Below are 25,773 nucleotides of genomic sequence, written 5' to 3' on the forward strand. Positions count from 1 at the left end.
CGAGGCCAGCCTGGTCTACAAAGTGAGTTCCAGGACAGCCAGGGCTACACAGAGAAACCCTGTCTCAAAAAAAAAAAAAAAAAAAAAGAAAGAAAAAAAAAAGTTGCCATAAAACTAAGGCACAATTGATCCCTTGCAAACTTACAATCACATCAACTTTATATTAAACATGGCCTTCCCTTTCCTGTTGTTCCCAGCATCCATATTATAATATAAAACATATTACAGACTTCTCACCAAGACCCCTTCAATCCTTGGGCTTCAATTGTTACTGAAGCTGCACCTTCAACAGTGCACCTGGCCTCTCAACAGTGCTGAGCCTCAGCTGCTCTCTGAGACCCATTCATGCCTTCAACACCCAGAACTACCTGGAGGACTCCTGCACATACCTAGTTCACCTGCCAGCACAAAGTGCAGCCTTGGCTGCCTATGAAACACTGCTCCTGTGTGCTAACTTTGTGGGAACGCTTCTCAGATTTCACCCCTGTGACACTGGTCTCTTTTTAATCATTATTAATGGTAGGCATAATGTGTTATACGCTGTGTAAAGTGTACCCTTGGGTTATTCGAATGCTGGGAGGAAAGGGTTCACCCTTCCATGTAGGCATTCATCCTCAAAGGACGTCAGGCAGGAACACAATCAAACAGGAGGAACCTGGAGGCAGGGGCTGATGCAGAGGTCATGGAGGGCTGCTGCTTACTGGCTCCTTCTGCCTGCCTTCTAATGGAACCCTAGACCATCATCGCAGAGGTGGCACCACCCACAGTGCACTGGGTCCTCCGCCATCAGTAAGAAAATGTTCTACAGGCTGGCCTGTAGACTAATCTTACACAGGCAACCTTCTCCTTTAAGATGACTCTAGCTGTGTGCAACGGACATAAAAGTAGCCTGACACAGCCACTCTAGAGCAAGAACAGGTAAATCAACCGAGACAGAAACGACATTAGGGAAGGAGGAACGAGGGAGGGAGAGGAACAAGGTGGAGGTGTTGCTTGATGGGGACAGGGTTTCTGTCTGGGGCATTAAAATGTTCTGGGAATTGTGGTGCCTGGCTTTAACATTGTAAAGGTAATTAATACAAATGGCTACACCCTTGAAATGATCAGAATGATAGATTTTATGTTGCATATTTTTTATTACAAAATTTAAAAGAAATTAGATATTAAATCGAAATCCAAGCCATTGAACCGGCTTGGAATCCTTCTCTCTTACTTGACACTGAGGACTAAACCCAGGTGGCCTTGCAGCTAAGCACCCACTTTGCTGCTGATTTTAGGACAAGCTACATATTAAATGGACAAACTATTATCATGTGAATCATATCTCATAAAACTGCTGAGAACCATCTGCCCACAAGATTTCAAAACCCACATACCTTTTTAAGTGAAAAACAATTATTTTCGGCACCTTGGAAATCGTGGTCCTCACAGCTGCCTCTTGCTTGATTTCACAAAAGGAACAATGGATTTGGTTGCTCCAGGTCAGTGTGTCCTGTTGGAAAAAACACTGGAGACAGTCCTGTTGGGGGAGAAAGAACACTTGGTGGCCCGGGATCCTCACTGACAATAGAAGAAAAAGCAGAACTCTGTGGTGTTTACATGTTGAGTGGAGGCAGGAGAATGGTTGGTTTGAGACCAGCCTGTGTAATTCAAGGAGGCCCGTCTTTCATACACACAACCAAACCATAGAAGTTTGGAGGAGCTGTGCAAATGTGCTTCTGGGAATTTTTCTAAGGAACAAACCCAGGAATTACACTCTACCAACACCCGTGGCCTGAGTCCCATTAAAATCTGCTTAGCAACTGTTTTTGTTTGTTGAGCCAGGGCTGGTGGTTCACACCTTTAACCCAGAGGCAGGAGGAGCTTAGGTTGGTCTGTATACCAAGTTCCAGGCCTGCCAGGGCTACACAGTGAGATCCCGTGTAAAGAATAAGTAAAAATCTACCTAGCAACAAGTGATGCTTTTTCACTGGACTGCTAGGATAGGCTTAGATTCTTTTCCCACTCTATTGCGTTACCTTTTCTGGTTTACCTTTTCAAACACAGACTTTGAAATTTCTACCAGCAAATCAGACAGCTCTTTTATAATTATGTATCCCCTGACTCAGCTCAGCAAGGGGGCCTGAAAAATGACCATATCTCATGGTTTTGGGTGACACTTTTCAGATGAATTTGAGTCAACACCCAGGAAGATGACGTCTACAGCCAGGTCCTGCTTCTGCAAGATCTTGGCTTAGAGGAGAAGGAACAGACTGTTTCCACTAGACCTGCCAGTGCCTCAGTCCAGGACTTGTCATTCTTCCTAGTAAACTTTATTTAGCCTTTTGATCAAGTAGAAAACAAAACTAACACATAACAGGCTTCTGTTGTTCCCCAGCTGTATACACAAAAACCCATCAACAGATGTGCTTTTACACTCTCAAAAGAACAAGACAGGTTTGTGTAATTGTGCAAGGAAAATGTTTCCTGATTCCCAAAGGTCCCTAACCAAGCTCTCTCCTCCCACACCCCACCCCTCACTTACAGATCACTCTGAGCACTGTGGTAAAGACGATCAGAGAGGGAAACTAAGCTGCAGACCCCCTCTCTCCACACAGTACACAGCTTCTATCCAGACCGCATGGCAGTCTTAGGCGTTGCAGAGATGGCCAACCAGTTATAAGAGCACTCACTGGCTGCTCTTGCAGAGGACCCAAGTTTGGAACCCATTTGGTGGCTCAGAACTGTAACTGCAATTCCAGGGAATCTAACGCCCTCTACTGGCCCTCTCGGGCACTGAGCACACAGTACACGCATATGCATGCAGGCAAACAAGCATACACTGTGTAATAAAAATGTATCTTTTTAAAAAAATTATTTATTAATTATACATAAATACATTGTGTAGCTGACTTCAGATGGACCAGGCGTCAGATCTTGTTACTGGTGGCTCTAAGCCACCATGTGGTTGCTAGGATTTGAACTCAGGACCTTTGGAAGAGCAGTCTTACCCACTGAGCCATCTCACCAGCCCAAAATAAATCTTTTAAAAAAGAATCCATTATAACTAGTTCTAGCTTTAAACTATAGAGTGTAGGTGGGGAGCCATGACATCATTGTAAGAAATCACAAACTGCCCATCTCAAGAGACTGAATAAACCTCACCTATATTTAAAGTTTTTTGTTTATTTATTTATTTATTTATTTATTTACTTATTATATGTAAGTATACTGTAGCTGCCTTCAGACACTCCAGAAGAGGGAGTCAGATCTCGTTATGGATGGTTGTGAGCCACCATGTGGTTGCTGGCATTTGAACTCTGGACCTTCGGAAGAGCAGTCAGTTGCTCTTACCCACTCAGCCATCTCACCAGCCCATATTTAAAGTTTTAAGTGGGGCTTTGCCTTGAGTACATTTAGAAATAAAATTAAATTCACAGTAACTATAACCACAGGATGCTTTTTAAAAATGCTGTTCATTCATGGACCACCTTTATTTATGGCTTTGAGGCATAAAACAGCCCTCTCCTACTTAAAACTGTAGGAAATAACAGCCGACACTGTAATCCTCAGTATCTGAGAGACTCAGGCAGGATTACAAAGAGAACCACCACTACCACACACCCCTCCCCCCACATCTCAAAAACAAGGAAATATATTCAGGAGCTGGGGGCTCCCTACCTGGAGGGAACATTCATAGTCAGATGGGATGGGGAGGGAGAGGATGGTGAAAACTTCGTTCTTGTGCGTGCAGGTCTCACACTTTAAACATGTGATGCTGTAACTGAGCTGTCCTTCAAACAACCGGGTGATGATGGAGGTCTCCCGGGCCGGCACCTTCCTGCAGCAGCTTTGGCCTGTTCTTTTCTCATTTGCTCTTTTTCGGCAGTGCTGTGAAAAAGGACAAATTCCTCTTATAAAAACCACGGAAGCTGGGCGTGGTGGCGCAGGCCTTTAATCCCAGCACTTGGGAGGCAGAGGCAGGCGGATTTCTGAGTTCGAGGCCAGCCTGGTCTACAAAGTGAGTTCCAGGACAGCCAGGGCTACACAGAGAAACCCTGTCTCGAAAAACCAAAAAACAAACAAACAAACAAAAAACCAAAAAACAAAAAACAAAAAAAAAACCCCACAGGAAACAGAATGGCGGCTTTCTCTATTCAAGTGATACATGGACGAGAAAACACTTAGTTTGGATTCAGGCGGAACATTAAGACATTGACAGCATAAGCCATGAGTGACATCTGGTAACACAGCTATTTCCCTTTCAGGATGGATCTGAAGAATGACCTGGCAGGAGATCAGATATTTCACGGGGAGACATTTGTGCTTTCCCATTAGCTATCAGAAGACTAAAAACAATGGTCTTCAAGAGATTGGAATTGCTGCTCTCGTGGCTGAATGAAGCTTGGTGTGGGTGATGGAAGAGCCCAGGAGGAGATTAAACACAGTTGCAACAACTTGTCAGACTATCTTGCAAGAGAGATGGGTACCAATACAGTGATGGTTCAGGAATGCGCAGCACTGGCTTTGAACAGACTCTTAGTTATTTACGCTGCTAGCCACCTATTTAAAGCTAAACCTCATGTCACTGCCCCAAACTTGACTTGAGGAGGTCTGAACCAACTTTTTTATGGGCTCTTCCAGTGTGGGCAAGCTGGACAGACCTCCTGTGTCTCCCCAGTGTCCTAGAGAGGAAGGCAGGGGCTGGACCTAGCTTGTTAAGGCTTTGAGGGCTCAGGCTTTGACCCTTAGAAGCATTGGTAACAGTTTGACAAGCTAGGCAGGCATTGGAAGCAGGTTGGCCTTGAACTGCTTTCCTGAGAGGACTTTGATCTCTAGCTTCAGCCAGCCCGAGCTGCTTTGAATTTGTGAAAAAGAAACAGTGTTTAGACACTTGGTTTTAAACTCAGGTGCATTTCTCCTGGGCATTGGACCTGGGCTTTTTTGCCTTCCTGTTGGCTTGGAGGAATGGTTTTGTTTTGCTTTGAGCTGTTTGATTTTGTTGAACCAGTTGGGCTATTATCCTCTGAATGTCTGAGCAAATCTGGAGTACTTCTGGGCTCTTCAGCACAGGAATGTGAGAATTTCAGACGTCTATAATATCTGCACATGGAGCAGGGCCGAGGCAGGAAGATTCCTGACTGGGCTGCACAGTAAAATCAGTTTCAGAAAAAAATAAAAGTAAATTAAAAAAATAATTTTAGGAACTGGACAGAGGGTTCAGTGGTTAAGAGCACTGGCTGCACTGGAGAGTAGTGGCGCACGTCTTTAATCCCAGCACTCAGGAAGGGGATCTCTGAGTTCGAGGCCAGCCTGGTCTACAGAGTGAGTTCTAGGACAGTCAGGTCTATACAGAGAAACCCTGTCTCGGAAAAACAAAGAAACAAAAACAAACACTGGCTCTTTTCCAGAGGACCTGGGTTCAATTCCCAACACCCACATAGATGGTGGATGGAAATTGTCTATAACTCCAGATGTAGGGCATCTGACACCCTCTTCTGGCCTCCATGGGAACCTGGCAAACAAGTAGTAAACAGACATACATGCATAAACAATAAAAATTTTTAAAAATTTTAAGTAAAAAAAAAAAAAAGCAAAACAACCAATAAATAACAAATATCCTAACCTGGCCTTTTTTCTCAGGACCCCAGCACCACACACACAGAGGCAGGCGTTTCTGATAATAGCCTACATCTCCTAGCTCAGGACTGTTAGTTCTTACCTTTTTCAAAGCTTCGTGAAGCTCGTTGAGGACGTAAATTAGGAATTCCTGCGCATCTTGCTGTGTCTTTTTCAGAAAAGCTGGGTAAAGACTGCCAAGAGCCGACAGAAATATCTCTGGTGAGACACAGTCTGAGTCCCCAAGCCACATGTCTGTCATCAGGTAGGCAAAGGAGGTGGTAACCTCGCTGCAGTCCCTGAGAAGAAGAGCGGGTCAAAGGGCAAATATTCCCTGCTGATTTAATGAAAAGAAAAGACCCAGTCTCCTTGGCAAGGGATCCGTCCACGCCCCTGCACCAGAGCCCCGTCCACCCTGCTCTCCGCACCCTCCATGTGTGTTCTCTGGGGACCTACTATGTCTGGGCTTGTAGCCCTTCACAAGGACTCCAGTGGGTCCTTTCCTCACCTCACCTGGGGGAGCTGGGGTGGGGCAGACTTAGGGAAGACCTCCTCTTACTTCTTAAGAGCTGTGATGTACTTTCCGGACAGGAAGTACTCCACCAGTGGAGATACGCTGCAGAGGCATTGCAAGATAGCGTTCATGTAGCAGGTGTTGCCCAGGTTCCGCAGTCCCGTCACGCCCTGGAAGTGTGGCTGGGTCTTAGACTCCCGCAGGGAGTCATAGTCTGCACACTTCGCACTGTGTGGGCCACATGGAAGGAGAGTGTTTCCAGGGGAGAGCGTGAGTGCTAGTGCCGCTCAGACCCTGGCAACCTCTGAAATAAAAGTGCTCTTTTGTGGCTGGGAGGCAAGGTCTGATAACTTAGGCCTTCTCCGAACTGACAAGCCTCTTGTTTCACACCTCAGTGACTGAAGTTAGAAGTCACCAGCCTGGCAAGAAGGGTTTTGTTCCTTTTGTTTTGTGGTAGGCCCTCCCCATGTGTCTCTGGCTGGCTCTGCACTGGCTACGTTGACCAGGCTGGGCTTGAACTCACAGAGATTCCCCCGGCCTCTGCCTCCTGCGTGCTGGGATTAAAGATGTGTACTTCTAGCCGGGCAGTGGTGGCGCACACCTTTAGCACACCTTTAATCCCAGCATTCGGGAGGCAGAGGCAGGCCTGGTCTACAAAGAGAGTTCCAGGACAGCCAGGGCTCGGAAAAACCCTGTCTTGAAAACCCAAAAATAAAATAAAATAAAATAAAACAAGTGTGTACTTCTCTGATGGCTAGGAAAGATTCTTAGTGGGTTTTTCTCTCAAACTCACTCTCTACCAAGGACAGAAGGATTTTAGCATAGGCCCAGAACTCTGAATGACATAAATGTGTGAATGTCTGACATAAATAAAAGTTTCTCCCTAAAAAGAGAGTAAAGAGATAGAGTAGACCTGCCGTCCAGGTCTCAGGGTGGCTTGGCTAAACATCCCAACTCAACTGATAAAAACCAAAGCCTTTCCTGTTTTAACAGTAACATCATAGACATTTTGTACTTAGTCTGACTATATTAAGCATTTAATATACATTCCCCATTAAATATTTGCAACAGCTCTTCTGGGTAGAAACAGTCCTCCTAAAATCCCATTTACAGGCGGACTGACTGGCTTATGTGAGTGAGTCGTTTGCCCATAGTGGTACACCAAGGGCAAGTACACAGTGATGCAAGAGAAATGAAGGCATTTACCTAACCTTACCTGTCCATTAAGTTATATGGAATTACAGCATGTGCTGAGAATGAATATAACTTTATAGGTGCCATATTGAGAACATGATACAGTGTTGGAGCTGTGGCTCATTGGGTAAGAACACTGACTATGGATTCAAATGACCCCAGTTCAAATCCCAGCAAGTGCTTTATGGGGCCCTTAAAGCACTGTAACTTTGGGCCTTTGTAGCTTCTTTTGGTGTCTGGAGACAGCTATAGTGAGCATGATACATACACATAGTAGGAACATATACATATACATATGTTAAGGGCACAGGCATGTATATATGCATACATATGTGTGCATACATGCACATTGCTATGCTAATAGCTGGTTATACATATATACATCTATGTATACATATACACATATACATCTATGTACCTGTATAGTATGTATACACATATATTTACATGTATACACACATATATATACATATATATGTATACACACATACATACACACATATACAGATATACGTGCGCACACACACACACACACACACACACACACAGATTGGGTTCTGAAGGGATGGCTCATCAGTTAAGAGCATTTCTGCTGTTCTTTCAGAAGATCTGGCTCACAATCTTTTGTATCTCCATTTCCAAGGGATCTAATGCCCTCTTCTGGCCTCCAAGAGCACTGATTTGGTGTGCTTAAATTGTCAGCAAAACATTCATATACATAAAATAAAATCTTTAAAAGAATACAATGACTTAATGTGGAGAGACAGGACTGGAGCATCTGCCCAGCAAGCAGAGATGGGGATACTGCAGGCTCCAGGAGGCCTCCTTGATCTGAGCAGCCCCCTCTTATCTGACCGATTCAGTAGGGCCGCTCACCACCTTCGTCCTTTATTACCTTTCTTCCCACAGACTGAATCTGAAATTCAGGCCCCACGGCTCAGCGGCCTACTCAGTGCCTCTGTTCAGTTTCACCCGTCTGAAAAGTGCGTCATTCTCGCTTTTACTCAGTGATGTCATGGAGGCCCTGGGCTGACTGATAAGGGAGTACATGTATGTTACCTCTTCTGGGCCCTTCATGGCTCAAATCTGGCAGAGCCCTCCCAAATGCAACAGGTGCCATGCCCCCTCTAGGTAAGCCCTCCCCCAGCCCCCCGACTCCTAAGGTTATCTATAAAGGCACAGGACATAGAGGCTCACAGGTTGTAGTAGGCACCGAAGTCATCTGCAGGGACCAGCCGATGAGACGCCATGTCAATGGAAGCACATCAGGCTTTCACTTCTACTCACGAGCTACCTTTGATCCTTTTAACTTCATTTCTCCAGGACTGCTCCCCTGGCTTGTTTTTGGTTTTGAACAGTTTGAATGCTCCCCCCACCCCTTTGTGTTGTTGCTGTCTGATTTCACTTGACTCAGGCCCAATTCTTCTTGGATCCTCCCCTGCATCACAATTGTCACCCTTCATACCAAGGTTCTAACGTGTTGTCAAGGGATACCATTACTTGTTTGTTTGAAATGCTTCTGAAAGATCAACTTTCCGAGAATGAATTGTCCACATCACAGCTCTCCCTCCATTGCTGGGTTTCTCACACACAAGCACACACAGAGATGTTCACCCTCTGGATTTGGGGACAGTGTGTTGTTGCGGCCTGCCCGCAGTCCACAATACGAACGGTTCAACTGAGAATGGCAGTTCGCTGAAAAGAGAGGAATCTAGACGGGGCGGAAGAAAGAATGGAGCTAAGACAACATCCTGATCAAAGCTCAATTTTACTATTTCCAGACACTCAGTTATAAAGGAAGGGGGAGGGAACCCAATATCCCGCCAAGTAACTCAGGGTCCAGTAGCAGGACGAACACGTGTGTGCCTCCAGGCAGCAAAGGCAGGTTGCAGCAGTAGGCGTGGCAGGACGAATGAGCCGGTAGCTCCACCCTTGAGCAAGCTGGGGGAAGGGAGGCCACATTTCCTCCCATTAGTTAACAAAACAAAAATAAAAAAGGGGGTGGCCTGAGGCAGAAAAATTATCTATGTTCAATAGTTCTGCCTGAGTTCTTAGGGCTAAAGAAAAAACCTGTTTCCGTGGGATTCCCTAACTTTTCTAATGGTAAACTGTATTTGGCTAAGACTGTCTTTATTATCCTAGTAAACCACTTAACAGAATAGGCTCTGACTTTATAATGCTAATTAGTGCTGAATAGGTAGCTACCTGTTTGCATTTTAAGTAGGGCGTTGGAACCNTGGCTGAGTTTAACTAAACAAATTTAGAATAACACTGAGCTGATAATCCTCCGCAATTTTGGGTGACAGGCAGGGGAAACAGTGAGAAGGGGGTAAGACCAGCTCTTTAGTACAAGGCCAGTTGGCTTTTTTATTTGGGTGGGAGGCAGTGAAGGGCTTGCTCTTACAACAGTAAGGTCTCCAACCTCTCTCCCCCCTATTAATTAAGTTTAAATAGGCAATGCTTAACAGAGGTGATCAAATGATTCTTTTCATCCATAGATGAGTGGGCCTTTAACCTTGACTTGGGTGGACATTGACCTGATTCCTCCCGTGAGCATTATAACAACTCACATCTGTGGCTCTTGGTATCTTTTGGGGAGGGGAGGCAGAGCCTTAAGTATTTTTGGTTTTAACTCGCTTAGCTGTGTGTCCCTATGAGTAGCACCTCCCGAAGTGGTGACTATAGGTGAAGCGGGAGATTCGCAAGAGGACCAATTCTCATTAAGGTAATGGGCAATTCCTCTATCTGAGTGATTTTTGTTAAAATTCAGTCCATCATCAGTCCATCATCAGAGTTTCCACATTTATCAATTTTTGAGTTAAGAAGATCTTTTTCTGAGGAAAAAGGAAAAAGGTCTCTGGTAAGAGACCACACTGCGAAATTGAGAAGAGTGAGGTTTACCCATACATAAAATAATTTTCAATATGATGCAGTTTTGAGATCACTGAGATCTTTCTCCATCCAGACAGCTGTGTGCCAGAGACTTCCAGAGACTAAACAGCTGGTGAAAGTTAAATCAAGGTTGGGGTTCTTGAATTCTCTCACAATTGTGATGAATAAAAATCTAAAGTGAGGGGGCTGGAGAGATGGCTCAGCAGTTAGGAGCACTGACTGCTCTTCCAGAGGTCCTGAGTTCACAGACCCCCATCTAGGTCAGAGCAGCAATATTTGCAAGGTTGGCCGAGCTGGCCCTGGCAGCCCAGGCTAACAGCCGGCAAACCAGTCAAGCTCAACAAAGCAAGTCAGAGGTGATCAGGGTGCTTGAGAGAGGGACCACTCTTCTCTCTGAGTGGATCAGAAGGACGTGCACAGAGTATGCAAACCTTTCATTGCCCTGCTCCCTGTGTGCAGAGAAGCAACCATTTGCAATAGGATTCTCAATCTGGTTTATTTGTTTGTTTGTTTGAGACAGTTTCTCTATAGCTTTGACTGTCCTGGAACTTGATCTGTAGACCAGGCTGGACTTGAACTCAGAGTTCCACCTGACTCTGCCTCCCAAGTGCTTCTATTAAAGACGGGTGCCACTATGTCCAGCTGGGGTTCTCAGTCTTTGCCCAGTTTCTGGTCTAAATCCTATAAAAAGCCCCTAAACAACGAACCAACTCAATGTTCATTTCTCTCTTGGGACCCCTCCCACTTGTTTTTCCCTAGTTTCTCACTTTTCTTTGATTTCTCCCAAGACTGTTTTCACTTTAGATTTTTTTTTAAAGATTTATATATTTATTTCATTTATGTGAATACACTGTCACTGTCTTCAGACACACCAGAAGAAGGGATCCCATTACAGATGGTTGTGAGCTACCATGTGGTTGCTGGGAATTGAATTCAGGACCTCGGGAAGAGCAGTCAGTGTTCTTAGCCACTGAGCCATCTCTCCAGAACCCTAAAAGTATTTTCTAATGTATGAATGTTTTGCTGGCATGCATGTATGTGCACTATCTATACACTTGGTGTCCTCAAAAGCCAGAACAGGTGTCGGATGTGCTAGGACTGGAGTTACAGGTGGCTGTGAGCCACTGTGTGAGTGGGAACTAACTAACCCTGGATCCTTTGCAAGAGCAACCGGTGCTCTCTTTTAAACACACGCATAGTTTGTGTGCCAGTATTTTACCTGGGTATGCACCTGTGTGCATGCTGCCTGTAGAGCCTAGAGGAGGGGAGAGGACCTCCTGGGTCTGGATTTACAGATGGGTGGGTGTGAGCCACCATGTGGGTGCTGGCTACCAAAACTGATCCTCTGGAACAGCAGCCAGGGCTCTTAACCACTGAACCACTGCTCCAGCGCAACTGACACTTCTTATAAGGGTACTTTTATGGTTACTTAAATTGTCTTTTCTATTCTCTCCTTTCTTCCTGTGTTGGGTAGAACCTAGGGCCTCCTGCATGCCAGTCAAAAATTTACTCAATCTTTTTCCTAGTCTTACTCTTAAAGGTTAACCATAAATGCCTTCAAATGTTAAGAGATGGTGAGTTCTTGGAGATGGCTTAATTGGTGAAGTACTTCTCAGACAATCAGATCTGGTGTGGTGCCAAGTGCATGTAATCTTTGATCTCTGGGATAGCCAATCTAGTCTACTTGAGCTCACAGAGAGACCCTGTCTTAAGAAACAAGGTGGATAGCTCCCATGGGAATGCCTTAGTCTGACCTATGACTTCCACATACACTCGTACATCCACATATATAAATATTAAGACTAAGTCAGGGTTGGAGAGAGTACACAGGCTTTGTTCTCGGCACTGCTGCTTACAAATGTCTAACAACTCTGGTTTCAGGGGATCCAAAGCCCTCTTCTAGCCAGGCATGCTGTGGGGCCCATAGCAGGCCCTGAGCCAAGAGTGGGGCCAAGCTGTGTGCAAACCCTGGAAATCTCGTCCTGAGATCTGCAGGAAAAGGATGGCTTCCCCTGCTCTGGGCCTTTGTGTTTCTGTGCACAGCCCTGTGCCCGACCCTTTCCTCACCAGAGGGGGTCGGGTAGCACAGTAGCCAGGTTAACTTCCTCTCTCCTTATAAGGTCATGCCCAGCAGCATCTAGAATTTCTCCTCATGCACCCCCAGCATTGTGGCCAATGATATACACTCACACCCTACTCACCCTACAAAAGGTTTACATAGCCTTTGTTCTCCCCTAGACAAGCTGTTTCACTGATGCTGCCTCCCCCCGAATCTGTTCTTACTGCCTGTGCCCGAGGTTCTTCCACTCCCAGCCCTCCCACGATCCAGCAGTTGCGATTGTTGTTGATCACACCACAGCAGATGGGACAGCAGACCCTGAACAGCAGCATACAAGGGTGCAGGCAAAACACTCATACACAAAGAAAAATTAAAATGTGTAAAGATGAACATGGAAGACTGGGGAAATGACCCGGTTAAAAGCAATGGCTTTTCTCTCTCAGAGGGTATTGGAGTTCAGTTTCCAGCACTCAAGTTGAGCAGCTCACAAGCACCTGTTGGATTCTAGAGAATCGAATCCAACACTCTTCTGGCCTCCACCAGCACCCAGAACACACACAGTACACATTCATATGTGCAGGAACTCACACACACTCAAAAAGGGGGAATGGGGGGCTGGCGAGATGGCTCAGCAGGTAAGAGCACTGACTGTTCTGTCAAAGGTCCTGGGTTCAAATCCCAGCAACCACATGGTGGCTCACAACCATCTGTACACCTACAGTGTACTCATATACATAAAATAAAAATAAATACATCTTTAAAAAAAAGGGGGGGGGGAACTGAACATGGAGTCAGTGTAAACACTTTGATATACATTACACGGGTCTACATGTCTCCTAGGTGTGCATGCTTATACTTTTTCTAATGGAAGCAGCTGTACCATGACACATTCATGGGGGAAAGTAACCTGTCTCAAAATATAAATATGCTTCATGAATTTTGAGTTCAAGTGCACTGTGTTCTACATAGTGAGTTCAGCCCGACTCTGCCTCCCGAGTGCTGGGATTAAAGGTGTGTGCCACCATGGCAGTTGATTTTGCTCTTGTGTTATCTACGCTGCTTTAACATGTATACTGTGTATGCAATATGTGACATGCAAATCCCTAGAAAGAAGAGAGCTAGCTGTTGGGTGGAAAAAGACACAAAAGCCCTGTTGGTCCTGGTGAGTGCTGCACACTAACAGACAATCTCCGGCCTCACACCACAACAAAAGCTTACCCAAAACTGCTTCAGACAATCAGAACATTCCTGAGCTTGGAATTCTAAGGAAAAGCTCACAACAATGTAGGGTCTTCCAACATAAGATGTGAAAATAGTTAAGTTGCAGTAAATAGAAAGGAAAAAAGAAAAAAAAAGAATCTCCACACTGCAAATAGCTTTTCTATTATATCTATTATACTTTTTTTTGGGGGGGGGGGGAAGGAGGGTGTTCAAGGCAGGGTTTCTCTGTAGCCCTGGCCATCCTGGAACTCTGTAAACCAGGCTGGCTTCAAACTCAGAGACCCACCTGCCTCTGCCTCCCAAGTGATGGAATTAAAGGCATGTACAACCACTGCCTAGTTTCTATCATTCTTCTAAGCAATGAACAGCTGTAAGAATTCTTGCCTTAACTGACTGCTCAAACACATTCTACATCATCATTTGGTATTGTGATAATTTTTTAAAAAATATTTTGAGTTTACAGAGTGTTTTGTCTGAATGTATGCATATGCAGCATTTGTGTGCCTGATGCCCTTGATGGTCAGAAAAGGGCATTTGATTCAACAAAGGCAACGCTTGTTTGGGATTAAACAGTGTCATTTACAGGTCATTCTCCAGAATAAACAACAGTAACAACAAAAAGGTCAAAGGAAATACGTCTGAGTAAGTGTTCAGGAAATGGCACCTCTTTTTTGGTTTTTTGTTTTGTCTTTCGAGACAGGGTTTCTCTGTATAGCCAGGCTGTCCTGGAACTCACTTTGTAGACCAGGCTGGCCTCGAACTCAGAAATCCGCCTGCCTCTGCCTCCCGAGTGCTGGGATTAAAGGCATGTGCCACTACACCCGGCTTGAAATGGCACCTCTTATAGTTTCATTTTTGTTGCTGTGATACAATTTCTGGACAAAATACAAGTTAGGAAAGGAGGTGTTTATCTGGTATACTATTGCAGGTCCCCCTTCAGCATTTAAGGGACGCTATGGAAGCAGGAGGGGCTCCAGTCAGTCACTATATCCACAGTGAAACAAAAAGAATGACTGCAGCACCCCAGTCAACTACCTTGCATTCGGGCAGCCCCTCCCACTCTTGCATAGCCCAGAACCCCAAACCAGGGACTGAGTTGGAACTTCCCACATCATTTAAGACAATCCCACAGAATCCCAGAGGTCAACCTGATCTAGATTAATTCTTCAACTGAAACTCTTTCCAAGTGATTCTAAGTTGTCTCAAAGTTGACAATTAAAAGCAAGCATCAATTGTCACTTTGCTGGACAGTCAATATAGAACACTGCTTAAAAGCTCAGGAAAACTAGCATGCCTGGGTCTGAATCCTAATACTGCTACATATTAAAAGTATCTACAGTAATCTTGATTTCACCTATAAAATGGACTAACATATTTTACAGGACTATTACATGGCATAAAGTGCATAAAGTGTTTAAAAATATGTGACATTTAAAAAATATTTATTTTATTGTACTGATTGATATTTTGCCTGCATGTGTGAGGGTGTTGGATCCCCTGGAATTGAGTTATGAACAGTTGTGAGCTGCCATGTAGGTGCTGGGAATTGAACCTGGGTCCTCTGGAAGAGCAACCAGTGTTCTTAACTCCAGCCTCAAGTAGTTCTAAATTATTTTGTAAAAATAATATAAAATTAAACATGAACCTTTTTTTTTTTCCTGATTAGCTAGAGATTAAAAACAACAAAAGACATGGCATAATGGGTAAAGGTGCTTGCCACTAAGCCAATGACCTGAATTCCATCTCTGGGAGCCACACGGTGGACGGAGAAAAGCTGAGCACTGTAAGCTCAGCAGAGTTTAGATGCCTAGAACCCACATGAAAGCCAGCTGCAGGAGTGGATGTAATCCCAGAGCTTGCTATGGAGAGATGGAAGGAAAGACACAATGAAAACAAGGCTGAAGTGGCTAGCAAGATGGCTTAGCAGGTAATGCTTGCTGCCAACCCCGAAGACTTGATTTTTGACCCCTGGAACCTACATGGGGAAAAGGAGAAAACTGACTCTTGAAAGTAGTCCTCTGACCACAAGAAGTGTACATCTTCCAGCCAAAATAAATGCGAGCAAGATGGTATTCTTATGGACTTCAGGACTGACATCTGAAGTTGTTTTCTGACCTCCATTGCATGCCATACAGACAGACAGACACACAGACAGACAGACAAACCATGCACTTCAGAATGAGTAAACTCATCAAACATCTGTAAACAAGAATAAATTTAATTTCTTTTAAAGATTTAATGATATACAAAACGTATATGGTATAGTATTTTTAAGTAATACACCTTTTCTCTCCACATCAACATCAAACACTATTTAACAGCTTATCTCTGCGGCCTTGTCTGTATCTATGAGATACACTATTGAATACAAGTAAGCTTTACACTGCTCCTTCCAAATAAAAATTAAAATTAGTACCTAGGAAATGAAAAGAAAGAGAAAGCATAAAACTTGAGTCAAATGATAAGCTTTTCTTGTTGCTAAATATGCAAAAATATCTGGGCAATTAAGTTAGATTTTATTGGCATAAAGTTGTATTGTGATCTCCCTATACTGTATAAGGATAATCCAACAACTGATTTCTTAAGTACCAGAAATAGAATTCACATTGACACATTCCTATAGAATTTTAAATGTGAGAGCTCACATGACACTCTGATTTGATACACTAAGTCTGCAAATCTTTGGAGATGTATGCAACTGCAGGCTGTTACAACTGTAACCTTCCTTACAGGAAACACCCATTGAACAGTGAGTTAATTCTTATTTATCATGGCTTTCTTTTACTTAACATTGATAAATGTTAAAAAACCCTTTTGCACAATTCAGGTTTTGTTTAACAAAAACTGGCTGTATCCATAAACATAGACTCTAAAGTTGATTCTTAAATAAAATGTCTCTTAGAAAATGGTCTTCATGAGGCCCTGGATTTGATCCTCAATACTACAGGGAAAAGAGGGAGGGAGAGAGGGAAGACAAATGGTTTTCAGTGCAGGCTTTGTAACATGCCTGTGAAGCAAAATTGTAAGGAGTAGTTCTCCCATGGCCACAAACATCTAGTTGAGAGCTAACATCATTATCATAGAGCACAAACTGAGGAAGACTTCAGCCATTTTACCAAAAAGCTGCGCAATTTAGTTTCCTTAGCTGAATGGCTGTAACTGAGCAGCCAATAAAATCTGAAGACTTGACTTTGGTTAATGGTACTGCACCAAGTGAGAGAATCACCACTCTCAACAGCTAAGTTTCCGGTCCTTCACCAGCCGAGAGCACTAACTCTCTGCCAGTTAGCATTTTCCAGGCGTTTTTCAATGAGAACATTACCTCTAGACTATGTGTGGGGCCAGCAAGCTCATTTTGCACACATCTTCCTATATCATCAATTCCCCCTGAAAGGAAACTGACATTTACACTTTTGTGAAGTGTAGGCAAAAATCAATTAATTATTCAGCACTATAACATCAGACGAACAGAATTTGTTGCTTCTGATTCTTTGGTGGAGTTTCCAGATTGAAGATTCAAATCTGATGACTCATCCTGAGGAAATATAATTTTATCAGGCGTGTAGTCATTCCTCTTCAAGTCTATGTTCACAATCCCAGCAGAGAAAAGGAAAAAAAAGAAAAGAGTCAGAAACTTACAAATGAAGAATTAAGAACATTTTCTACATTAATTTTCTTCTAAATGTGTCAGATCTATTTCCTTAAATTACAAACTTAATAACCATACATTTCTATATAATTATTACATGAGTACAAATCAGTAAATCATGTAAATATGATAATATAGCAACAGACAGTGTATATGGTGTGTACAATTTTGTAGTTATGTAAGTTTACAGTACATTAATGAACACAGTGCACAAGGCCCTGCTTTTGTCATGCTTGTGACAAATGGGTCACAGTCTTGTACCACAGATGGAAAACGCCCCATGCTCATTGCACTGTTATGGTTAATATTGTGAAAATGGCTATCACACCAAAAGCAATCTGCAGATTCAATGTAATCCCATTAAAATTCCAACACAATTCTTGACAAAATTGAAAAAGAATCTTAAATTTCACATGGAAACACAAATAAATTAGCCAAAACTCATTTTTTTTCATGATCATTAAAAAAAAATTACCATCCAGAAATCAAGAGCTACTACAGAGCTATAGTAACTTTAACGTCAGACCCACTGAACAATGGACTAGAACTGAGGGCTCGCAGGCTCCTACCTGAAAGATGCCAACAAACTTTCAGAGGGTATATTCAACAGATGTGCTTTTACAAACTGGGTAGCTGCATATAGAAGAATGAAATCTGATACTTATGTCTCCTCCAGCACAAAACTCAACTCTGACTGTATCAAGGAACTCAACATCAGATCTGATGTGCTGGATCAGATAGAGAGTCAGTTGGGAATAGGCTTCAATTCACTGGTACACGAAAGAAAGGACTTTCCCAACAGGATCCTAGCCGTGCAGACATTTAAGACCAAAAATTAATAAACAGACCTCATGAAACTAAAATGTTTCTGTACAGCAAAAACTACTATCATTTGAGTGAAGAGGCAATCTACAAAATGGGAGTTATCTTTAACAGTTAAAACACCTGACAGAGGAGTATCTTGAATACACACACAGACAAAACAAACAAACAAACAAACACAAAACCCTAAACATGAAGAGAACAGAAAACACACTGGGGAAGGAGTGATAGGAAGATTAAGAGCCACAAGAGGTATATAAACACAAGGGAAGGATGTCTTCCAGACACAGGAGAGCAGCTGCATATATAAGCACTCACAGTGATTCTAACAGCACAAGTCCCATGCAGACCAAATGTCAAAATGGAGAGGTGACAGGTAAGTTCTAACCATAGTCAAGGAACTACCTGGGAGAGGAAAGTCAGTATTCTTTAAAAATGTCCCTATAGATAGCTCAGTCAGTAAAATACTTGCCACACAAGCATAAGGACTAGAGTTTTATTCTCAGAATCCACATAAAATGTCAGGTGTGGCCAGGCTGAGGCAGGCAGATCTAGAAATTCAGAGCCAGCCTGATACACAAAGCAAGATCCCACCCCCCAACTCCCCAACCAAGTAATTCCTGGTAAGTTGAACACACCCAGGAATATATGGGTAGCACAAATGGACTTGATGGGTTTGAGAAAAAAAGGAAGACACACAGGTGAACAGGAAGGCATGGCAGGCAGTGAATACGATTAAGCCAGTGTGTGGAACTCCCAAAGAATTAATACACCCTCAACCCCATTTTGAGAAAGAGTTTATTTAGCCTTGGCTAACCTAGAATTCTCTATGTAGTCCAGGCTGGCCTTAAAATTCAGAGATACACAAGAATCTGTTTCCTGAATGCTGTAATTAGAGGCATGTATAACTATGCCCACCAAAATGAACATTTTAAAGAAACAAAGAGAAAAAAAATTCTCAATTTAATCGAAGTGTAAAAATACAGTTAACGGCTTTAAAAAAATATTTAAACTGACATTTTAAAATTTTTTATTTTTAAGCAAAATTAAAATAATTTTCTCCCTCTAAGCTGTGTTTACTTTTATAGGTGTGTGCAAGTGTTTTACTTGTATTTATATATGCATATCATACGTGTGTCTAGTGCCCTCACAGACCAGAAAAAGGAGCCAAACCCTCTGGACCTGGAGTAATGGAAGAAGAGCTCACGTGTGTTTATGAAGGAGCCACCACAACAGGAATTCCAGGCCATTACCCAAACCTTTGTACCTTTGGCCTTTTTATAGTAAGTACCATATACAGCATATGGATTAAAATCCTATAAGCTCAGCAAGACAGCAAATGTATATAATTCCAGTAACCCAGAGGCTAAGGTAGCCAAATCTTGAATTCAAAGCTAGCTTGGACCACATAGCAGATAAGGAGTGAAATTTTTTACCTGGAAGTTTAAGCTTTCGACAGCAAGAATTACAGTGATGCTTGGCTCTGAAGTTTTTTATTGCATCTTCTCCTAGATTGGCAGGACCAAAAACCATGTCACAGGATCTGCAGAATCGGTGAGTAAAGAAGGGAGTTTAAGTTTAAAGAAGTGGAAATGTGGAGCTGAAAACAGCAAATTATGCCACAACAAAACAGTTAAATCTCATTACCTTTTTTCTTCAGCTTTTATTACAGATGGGTCAGTCAAGTTTTCTCCCACTCCTTTAAATGCATACATAAAAAAGACAAATAATATGATATAAAGTTTATGTTCACATAATAAAAGTGTGGAGATATTTTATAGCATCATTCTTAATCACAATGTTAATAAATCTCACTTATCTCTCAAGCCAACTTAGGAGCCCACTGACAGAAATGAGAGCAGCACAGCTCTGGCCACAGAAGCAAAATTAAAACTGGAGTGAAGGTCTACCAATGTAGCATGTACCTCCATGCTACAAATGTATCCAATACCTCAGACTTAGTGATGTAGAAGGCAAAGTTAAACAGAAGGGTAGTCAGTAGTCATACAGTGCCTGCCTAAGGTGTGGAAATCACATGTGAGGGAGGGGAGAAGAGGTGGAAAGAATCTGGAACAAGCCCTTGTTTTGGCTTTTTACCACTAGGTGGGTTGGCTCACACCATTAATCCCAGCACTCCCAAAGAAGAGGAAGAAGGATGTGTGAGTTTGAGTTTGAGTTTGCTTGGTTTATGTAGCGAGTTCCAGGTCAGCCAAGGATACAAGGATACCTTGTGAGTCTGTCTCAAAACCCAAAAAACCAGGGTGGGGAAAGAGTCTGAGCTTTGTCTCTTGGAAAAAGCAGCTGCCATCTAAGTCCAGCTACCTAAAGCCATCCCACTATAGGAAACCCCACTTTAGTTATGAAGATAGCAGTGAACTGAGATCTGAGATATCTAATTCCAAATAAACTATCCAATGTCTTCAGCAATTCAAGCTCTCAGAAAGGACAATAGTGATGAGATATCTAGTCTATCTAAATTCTGGATGTATGGGGCAGAAGAAATGGCTCAGAGTGTAAGAGCACTTATTGCTTTTCCCAGCACCCACACGGAGGCTCACAACTGCCTGGAACCTCAGGGGATAGTCTAAGAACTGCAGTTCCAGGAGATCTGCTGCCCTCTTCTGACCTCCCCGGGTTTCTGGAAGCCATGAGTTAAGCAGTTGTTATAAGCTACTAATTTATTTTTGGATAGTTTAGTGAAAGATAACATAAAACAAAAAACAAAGACATTCATTACTGCTTTGGTTAAAAAATGATTTTTATACCTACGAAATACTAAGAGCTAGACAACTAAGAGTATTGTAGTAGATTTCATACGAATATGTATCACCCTAACTATTATAGCCAGACAGTGGTGACAAACGCCTTTAATCCCAGCACTTGGGAGGCAGAGGCAGGCAGATTTCTGAGTTCGAGGCCAGCCTGGTCTACAGAGTGAGTTCCAGGACAGCCAGGGCTACACAGAGAAACCCTGTCTCGAAAAACAAAAAACAAAAAAAGGGAAAAAGATAAGTTAGGCTAGGTGTGGTGGCACATCCCTTCAGTCACTGCACTTGGGAGACTCAGATAGGAAAGTTACAAGTACCAGGCCAATTTGGGATGCATAGTAAAACTATACCTCAATAAAAGTTAAGACAACCAATCTCATTATTCAAAACCCTAATGACTATACTGTTATGACTATAAATGACTCCTCATTTTACACTGTCTACCAGTCTAAGATTTTAAATTAGCAGATTATCTGTATATCATGTGTACTATGTGAATAGGTGAGAACTTCACTTCAGTAATTCAATTAGTATTAGACTTACCTTGTAAGTCAAGTACCAGTAACTCCCCTCTGGTATATTCATAGGTCCAGTGGCTAAAGGCTAGCATGATCTCTTCCAGAGTATTCGTAGGAATGATTTCATCACCATTATTGTTGTTGTATTTTCTAAATTCACCAGTCATGCACTCTTCTACAGCGAACCACTGCCCTGCTGAATGGCAGTACAACAGGAAAACTTCAAGGAACCTTACAAAAAAGTCAGATATCACCGGGGATTGTAAGTGAGATTCTAATTGATAAGTAGCATGTATAACAAATACACAACTGGAACAATGAGTGCCAATAAAGACTGCTATCTAAATAATACTAAGTCCCCACCAAATGTAAACATTTACCTTGGAGAATATGGTATAGATTTCGGCTTCATCTGATTAAAGGCAAATGTGAGCTTTTGTGCTGCTCTCTGTTGTTGTATTTCCTATAGAAAAGGGAAGGGCCTTGATCAATATGTAAGTAAGATTTCATTTATTCACACTTCCAAAGTTAAAATAGGAAACTCAGATCACAGCTTACAGTCAAGTTCACTGACACTTACTCTGAGACAGAGATGTAGAACCGTATCTTCTTTATAAATGCTTGACCATGTGTTTATCACCTCAGGAAGAAATGACTTAATGATATAGAGATGCCCTGACTTCAGGATATCATGCTCTGACCAGGTACACAGCACTTTGACTGCTCTTCGTAAACCGCCTCCCATTTCCTCTTTACTTAAAAACTCAATTTTGGCACAAAGGCCTAGCTGAGACCAAGAAGACATGCTGTTATTCAGTATACTGGGAGAACTCTCCTCCAGACGATACACTGTGACAGGCTCACCTGAAACACAAATGAACAGTTTAAGATCACATCATAACTTTAAAAAAATGACAAAGAGTAAGAATTTGTAATTACCTATGGTTAATATTAAACAAAAAATAAAAGATAACCCAAAAGTTGCAATTTTACAAAAAATGATACGTGATAAAAATAGAAATACACTTCCTTTGAAGGGGATGTGCCTAGCTGGATAAAATGCTTGTTGGGCAAACCTGAGGAGAGCAGCACGTGGGCAACGGTAACCCAGTGCTGCTTGGAGCTCTGGGCTTTGCTAGTTACCAGCCTGGTTCCAGGTGCAGTGAGAAACAAGGCACCAAGTAACAGAGCAGGATACAGGGTTCTCCTCTGCTGTCTGTGTGCACCACCACATCTTATGCATGTATATTACAAACAAACTTAAAAAACAGTTTAATATTATTGAGCTTACGTTTAAAGACAAGCACTTTTCTTTTTTTTTAAAAGATGTATTTATTTTATGTATATGAGTACATTGTCACTGTCTTCAGACACACCAGAAGAGGGCATTCGACCCCATTACAGATGGTTTTGGGCCACCATGTGGTTGCTGGGAATTGAACTCGGGACCTCTGGAAGAGAAGTCACTGCTCTTAACCGCTGAGCCATCTCTCCAGCCCCACAAGCACTTTTAAAACTGTAGCATGTAATGACCACTGTGTGGGGAGTACAGACACACATAAGCAGGCAGGGGCTGGAAGGGAACGTCACAGCTAGACTATTTACAATTCCTCAGCAGCCAGCCAGCCACATTAGTTTTTGGAGCAGGGTCTGTAACTGGTCTGAAGCCCAGTAATTAGGCTAGGCCGGCTGGTCAGAGTGCTGGAAATGACAACACTTACTGGTGCACCTGGCTTCTTTACAAGGTTTTGGGAAAGAACTCATCTTCTTACTGACTGGCTCATCTTCCTAACTCTTGAGGATAAACTTTTAGGAAGCAAGTAAAACAGCTCCGAGGGAAATGTTAGACTGCTGGTTAGAGCCGTCTGTCTTACCCACCCCATAATGTCAACTTTCCAGGTTTTGAAATAGAACAAAGAATGGTTTCTAATGCTCTCCCATATTTTAGCACACTCTGTCCTTCTCAAAGGCTAAGAAGGTGCACAAGGCTGTTATTTCTTCACAGGAATCCTCCTCAATCTGTCCTGACCCACATTCTTCTAAGTTAAGATTAGAGAGCAATTGCAGTTTACTTTAGGATTTTGGGATTTACCTCGTGGAGGCACAGGTACGAAGGGAATACTCTGTGACAACCTCATCAGGTTATTTCTTTCCACAGCTGCATTGAAATGAGAGACAAATGATGAAATCTCTAATACTTCAAAGATCAGTAAATTTTGTTTTCAGTATCACTGACCTGAATAATAGTAATTTGTATCCAAAACGGGCTTAAATGGAGAAGCAAGACCTAAAATTGTAAATAAATCAGACTTTAAAAAGTACCTGTACAGCATAAATTTATGCTAAGACATTATCAAATAATAATCTTAAATTTCTTTCATAACCTATCCTATCAGGGGAAAAAAGAAAGATAGATAATAAAAAAACTACTATCACACGTCACATTTCACTGAGTAAAACAGTAGCCGCTGTGCTCCAAACACCTGGGAAGAAACACACGCGGCCCCACTCTCCAGCTTGGCATTAACTGCACTTTCACACCTGCCACTTGAAAAGAAAAACTGTTCTGTTTCTTGCCCTTTGGGTTTGGGGACAATAACCATCTTACTATTTTCGGTGTTCTAATATGAGAAGTGAGCTGGGATGTAAGGATAACCCAGATCCCCTTCTCCACAGCTCCATTTTATGTATGTATTTATTGAGGATTTTACATTGAATCTTAGGGAGAAGAGATGGAGAACAATAGACCTGTGAGGTACTACGTTCTAGAATATAAACAAGAAGGAAATCTGCTCTCTCACACAGAAGCCAACAGTTTTTAACACTGCAATGGTATAAAGAGATATAGTACATACAGACACCTATCTACATCCACGTGTATCAGGAGGACTACAGCGGAGGATAACTAAGGCTGCCTGGCTAATAAGGACAGAGGGGAGAGAAATAGCAATCTGCAAGGCAGTGGATTTTTAGGGATACACTTACAAGAATATCTGAAGTGCTAAAGTACATGCTACATTTGAGAAACCCCAGGCAGTTTAGTATGATTGACTACATAAAATTAGAATAGTTTGTAGAGCTATTTGACCATCACCCACTGACACTCAGTCCACAGTATCTAATTCTATGGCTCTGTGGTATCACACTGATGACTCTACAGTGATCTGAATATGCAACCAAGATTGCAAATTAACGAGCAAGAGCATAAGCATACCTGAAGGAGGTGAAGCTACAGAAGCAGGCAATATCAAATTGTGAAGAGCCTAATATGTCATGCAAAGAAAGGACACTGCGTTTTACTGAATGACAATGGGAAAAATGTCAAGCAGAGGAGTGGCAAGATCAAATCTTTCAAGAGAAATTCTTTTGGTGGTAGAAGATCGACTAGCAGTAAACTACAGGAAGGAAGCCAGTATGGACTAAGTACTCTGAAAATCTATCTGGCAGGTAGTAACTACTGACCATGAACATATGCATAAGCTATGACCCAGCAATTCCACCCCTAGCCATATAACCATGAAAAGCAAGTTTAAGTTTACCAAACAACATGAGCAAAAATGCTTATAGCAACAGAAAGGATAATGATTACACACTGGAAGCTGATGAAATGTCCATCAAATAGAATGGATAAATTCAATATATTCCAAAAAGGAAATACTATGAAATACTAATAATCCACAAACTACACTAATACAGTAATAGTGATGAATCTCTTAACAGTTATAATTGCATGGCTCTGTTTATGTTGTACCACAAACCCACGTAAAGTAAGTCACTGTGTTATTTATGATGGAGGCCGCAGCCAGAGAGCCTAGTGTATTACCAGTACTCTGGGTTTGGGTGCTGGGGAGTGGTAACAGAAAAGTGGGCAAAATAATTTATAGGTGGGCCATGTGTCTAAAATATCTATATTAAAGATGAGGGAAGTCTTCCAACTTCCCTGGCTTTTTAAAACTTGAAGTCTTAACATGTCTTACCTACAATAATATGGTAAATGCTTTAATTATGACCTTTAATTTTCAAATTAAATCTACCATACGGACTCACCATTTAATGTTCCTCCTTCAGATGGCCTAAAGAAATATAAAACTAATATAAGTTGTGCAATAACTTTAGTTTTGACTATAATTTAACTTGTAATTTTAAATATTATAATAATTATTTAATGAAATGTAATTAAAGGAATACAGATGTTCAAATCTGTCTGAAAACTTGCCAGTCCCGTACTGCATATACAGACATGAATTTATTTACATGTATCCATGTTACCAACAACTTGTACCTCCACTATATGGCTACGTATATATCATTATTTTGGTGCTAAGTTGATGGCAACTAGATCTTAATAATATTTTTATTTCATACTCAGTATTTGTAAAGACTCATTCCAGTACTGTGACAATGCTAGGAAATTATTTTATATAATTCTAGAAGTATCCCAACACACTGATTGGAAAAGGACTGAAGCATCAAATCGAAGTTCTTTGAATCTTAAGGATCCCTGTGCAAATGAGACAGGTATAATGAAAAAGCGAGTG

General features: G+C 42.2%; 2 protein-coding genes across 6 annotated transcripts in view; both read right to left on the bottom strand.

Moving 5' to 3' along the window:
• Usp50 (ubiquitin specific peptidase 50) overlaps positions 1–8,746 on the bottom strand; it is an 18,445-nt gene extending 9,699 nt beyond the window's left edge. The window contains exons 1-5 of the mRNA XM_021155825.1: positions 8,504–8,746; positions 6,158–6,340; positions 5,702–5,897; positions 3,661–3,870; positions 1,377–1,519 (exon numbers count right to left, since the gene is read on the bottom strand). Of these exons, the coding sequence (XP_021011484.1) occupies positions 1,377–1,519; positions 3,661–3,870; positions 5,702–5,897; positions 6,158–6,340; positions 8,504–8,556 (785 nt within the window). The 5' untranslated portion in view covers positions 8,557–8,746. The remainder of the gene's footprint in view (positions 1–1,376; positions 1,520–3,660; positions 3,871–5,701; positions 5,898–6,157; positions 6,341–8,503) is intronic.
• Positions 8,747–15,678: 6,932 nt separating this feature from the next.
• The window catches only part of Trpm7 (transient receptor potential cation channel subfamily M member 7), an 85,380-nt gene continuing 75,285 nt past the window's right edge, over positions 15,679–25,773 (bottom strand). For 2 of the 5 annotated variants that reach the window (XM_021155473.1, XM_021155472.1), the window contains exons 31-39: positions 25,283–25,308; positions 23,472–23,522; positions 23,328–23,393; positions 21,816–22,099; positions 21,616–21,698; positions 21,261–21,466; positions 19,597–19,648; positions 19,386–19,492; positions 15,679–17,060 (exon numbers count right to left, since the gene is read on the bottom strand). In XM_021155473.1, coding sequence (XP_021011132.1) covers positions 16,930–17,060; positions 19,386–19,492; positions 19,597–19,648; positions 21,261–21,466; positions 21,616–21,698; positions 21,816–22,099; positions 23,328–23,393; positions 23,472–23,522; positions 25,283–25,308 — 1,006 coding nt within the window. In that variant the 3' untranslated portion in view covers positions 15,679–16,929. The other 3 variants (XM_029474518.1, XM_029474519.1, XM_029474520.1) reach the window with 3 other exon arrangements.

The sequence above is a fragment of the Mus caroli genome, chromosome 2 (assembly GCF_900094665.2).
Source record: "Mus caroli chromosome 2, CAROLI_EIJ_v1.1, whole genome shotgun sequence".
NCBI lineage: Eukaryota > Metazoa > Chordata > Mammalia > Rodentia > Muridae > Mus > Mus caroli.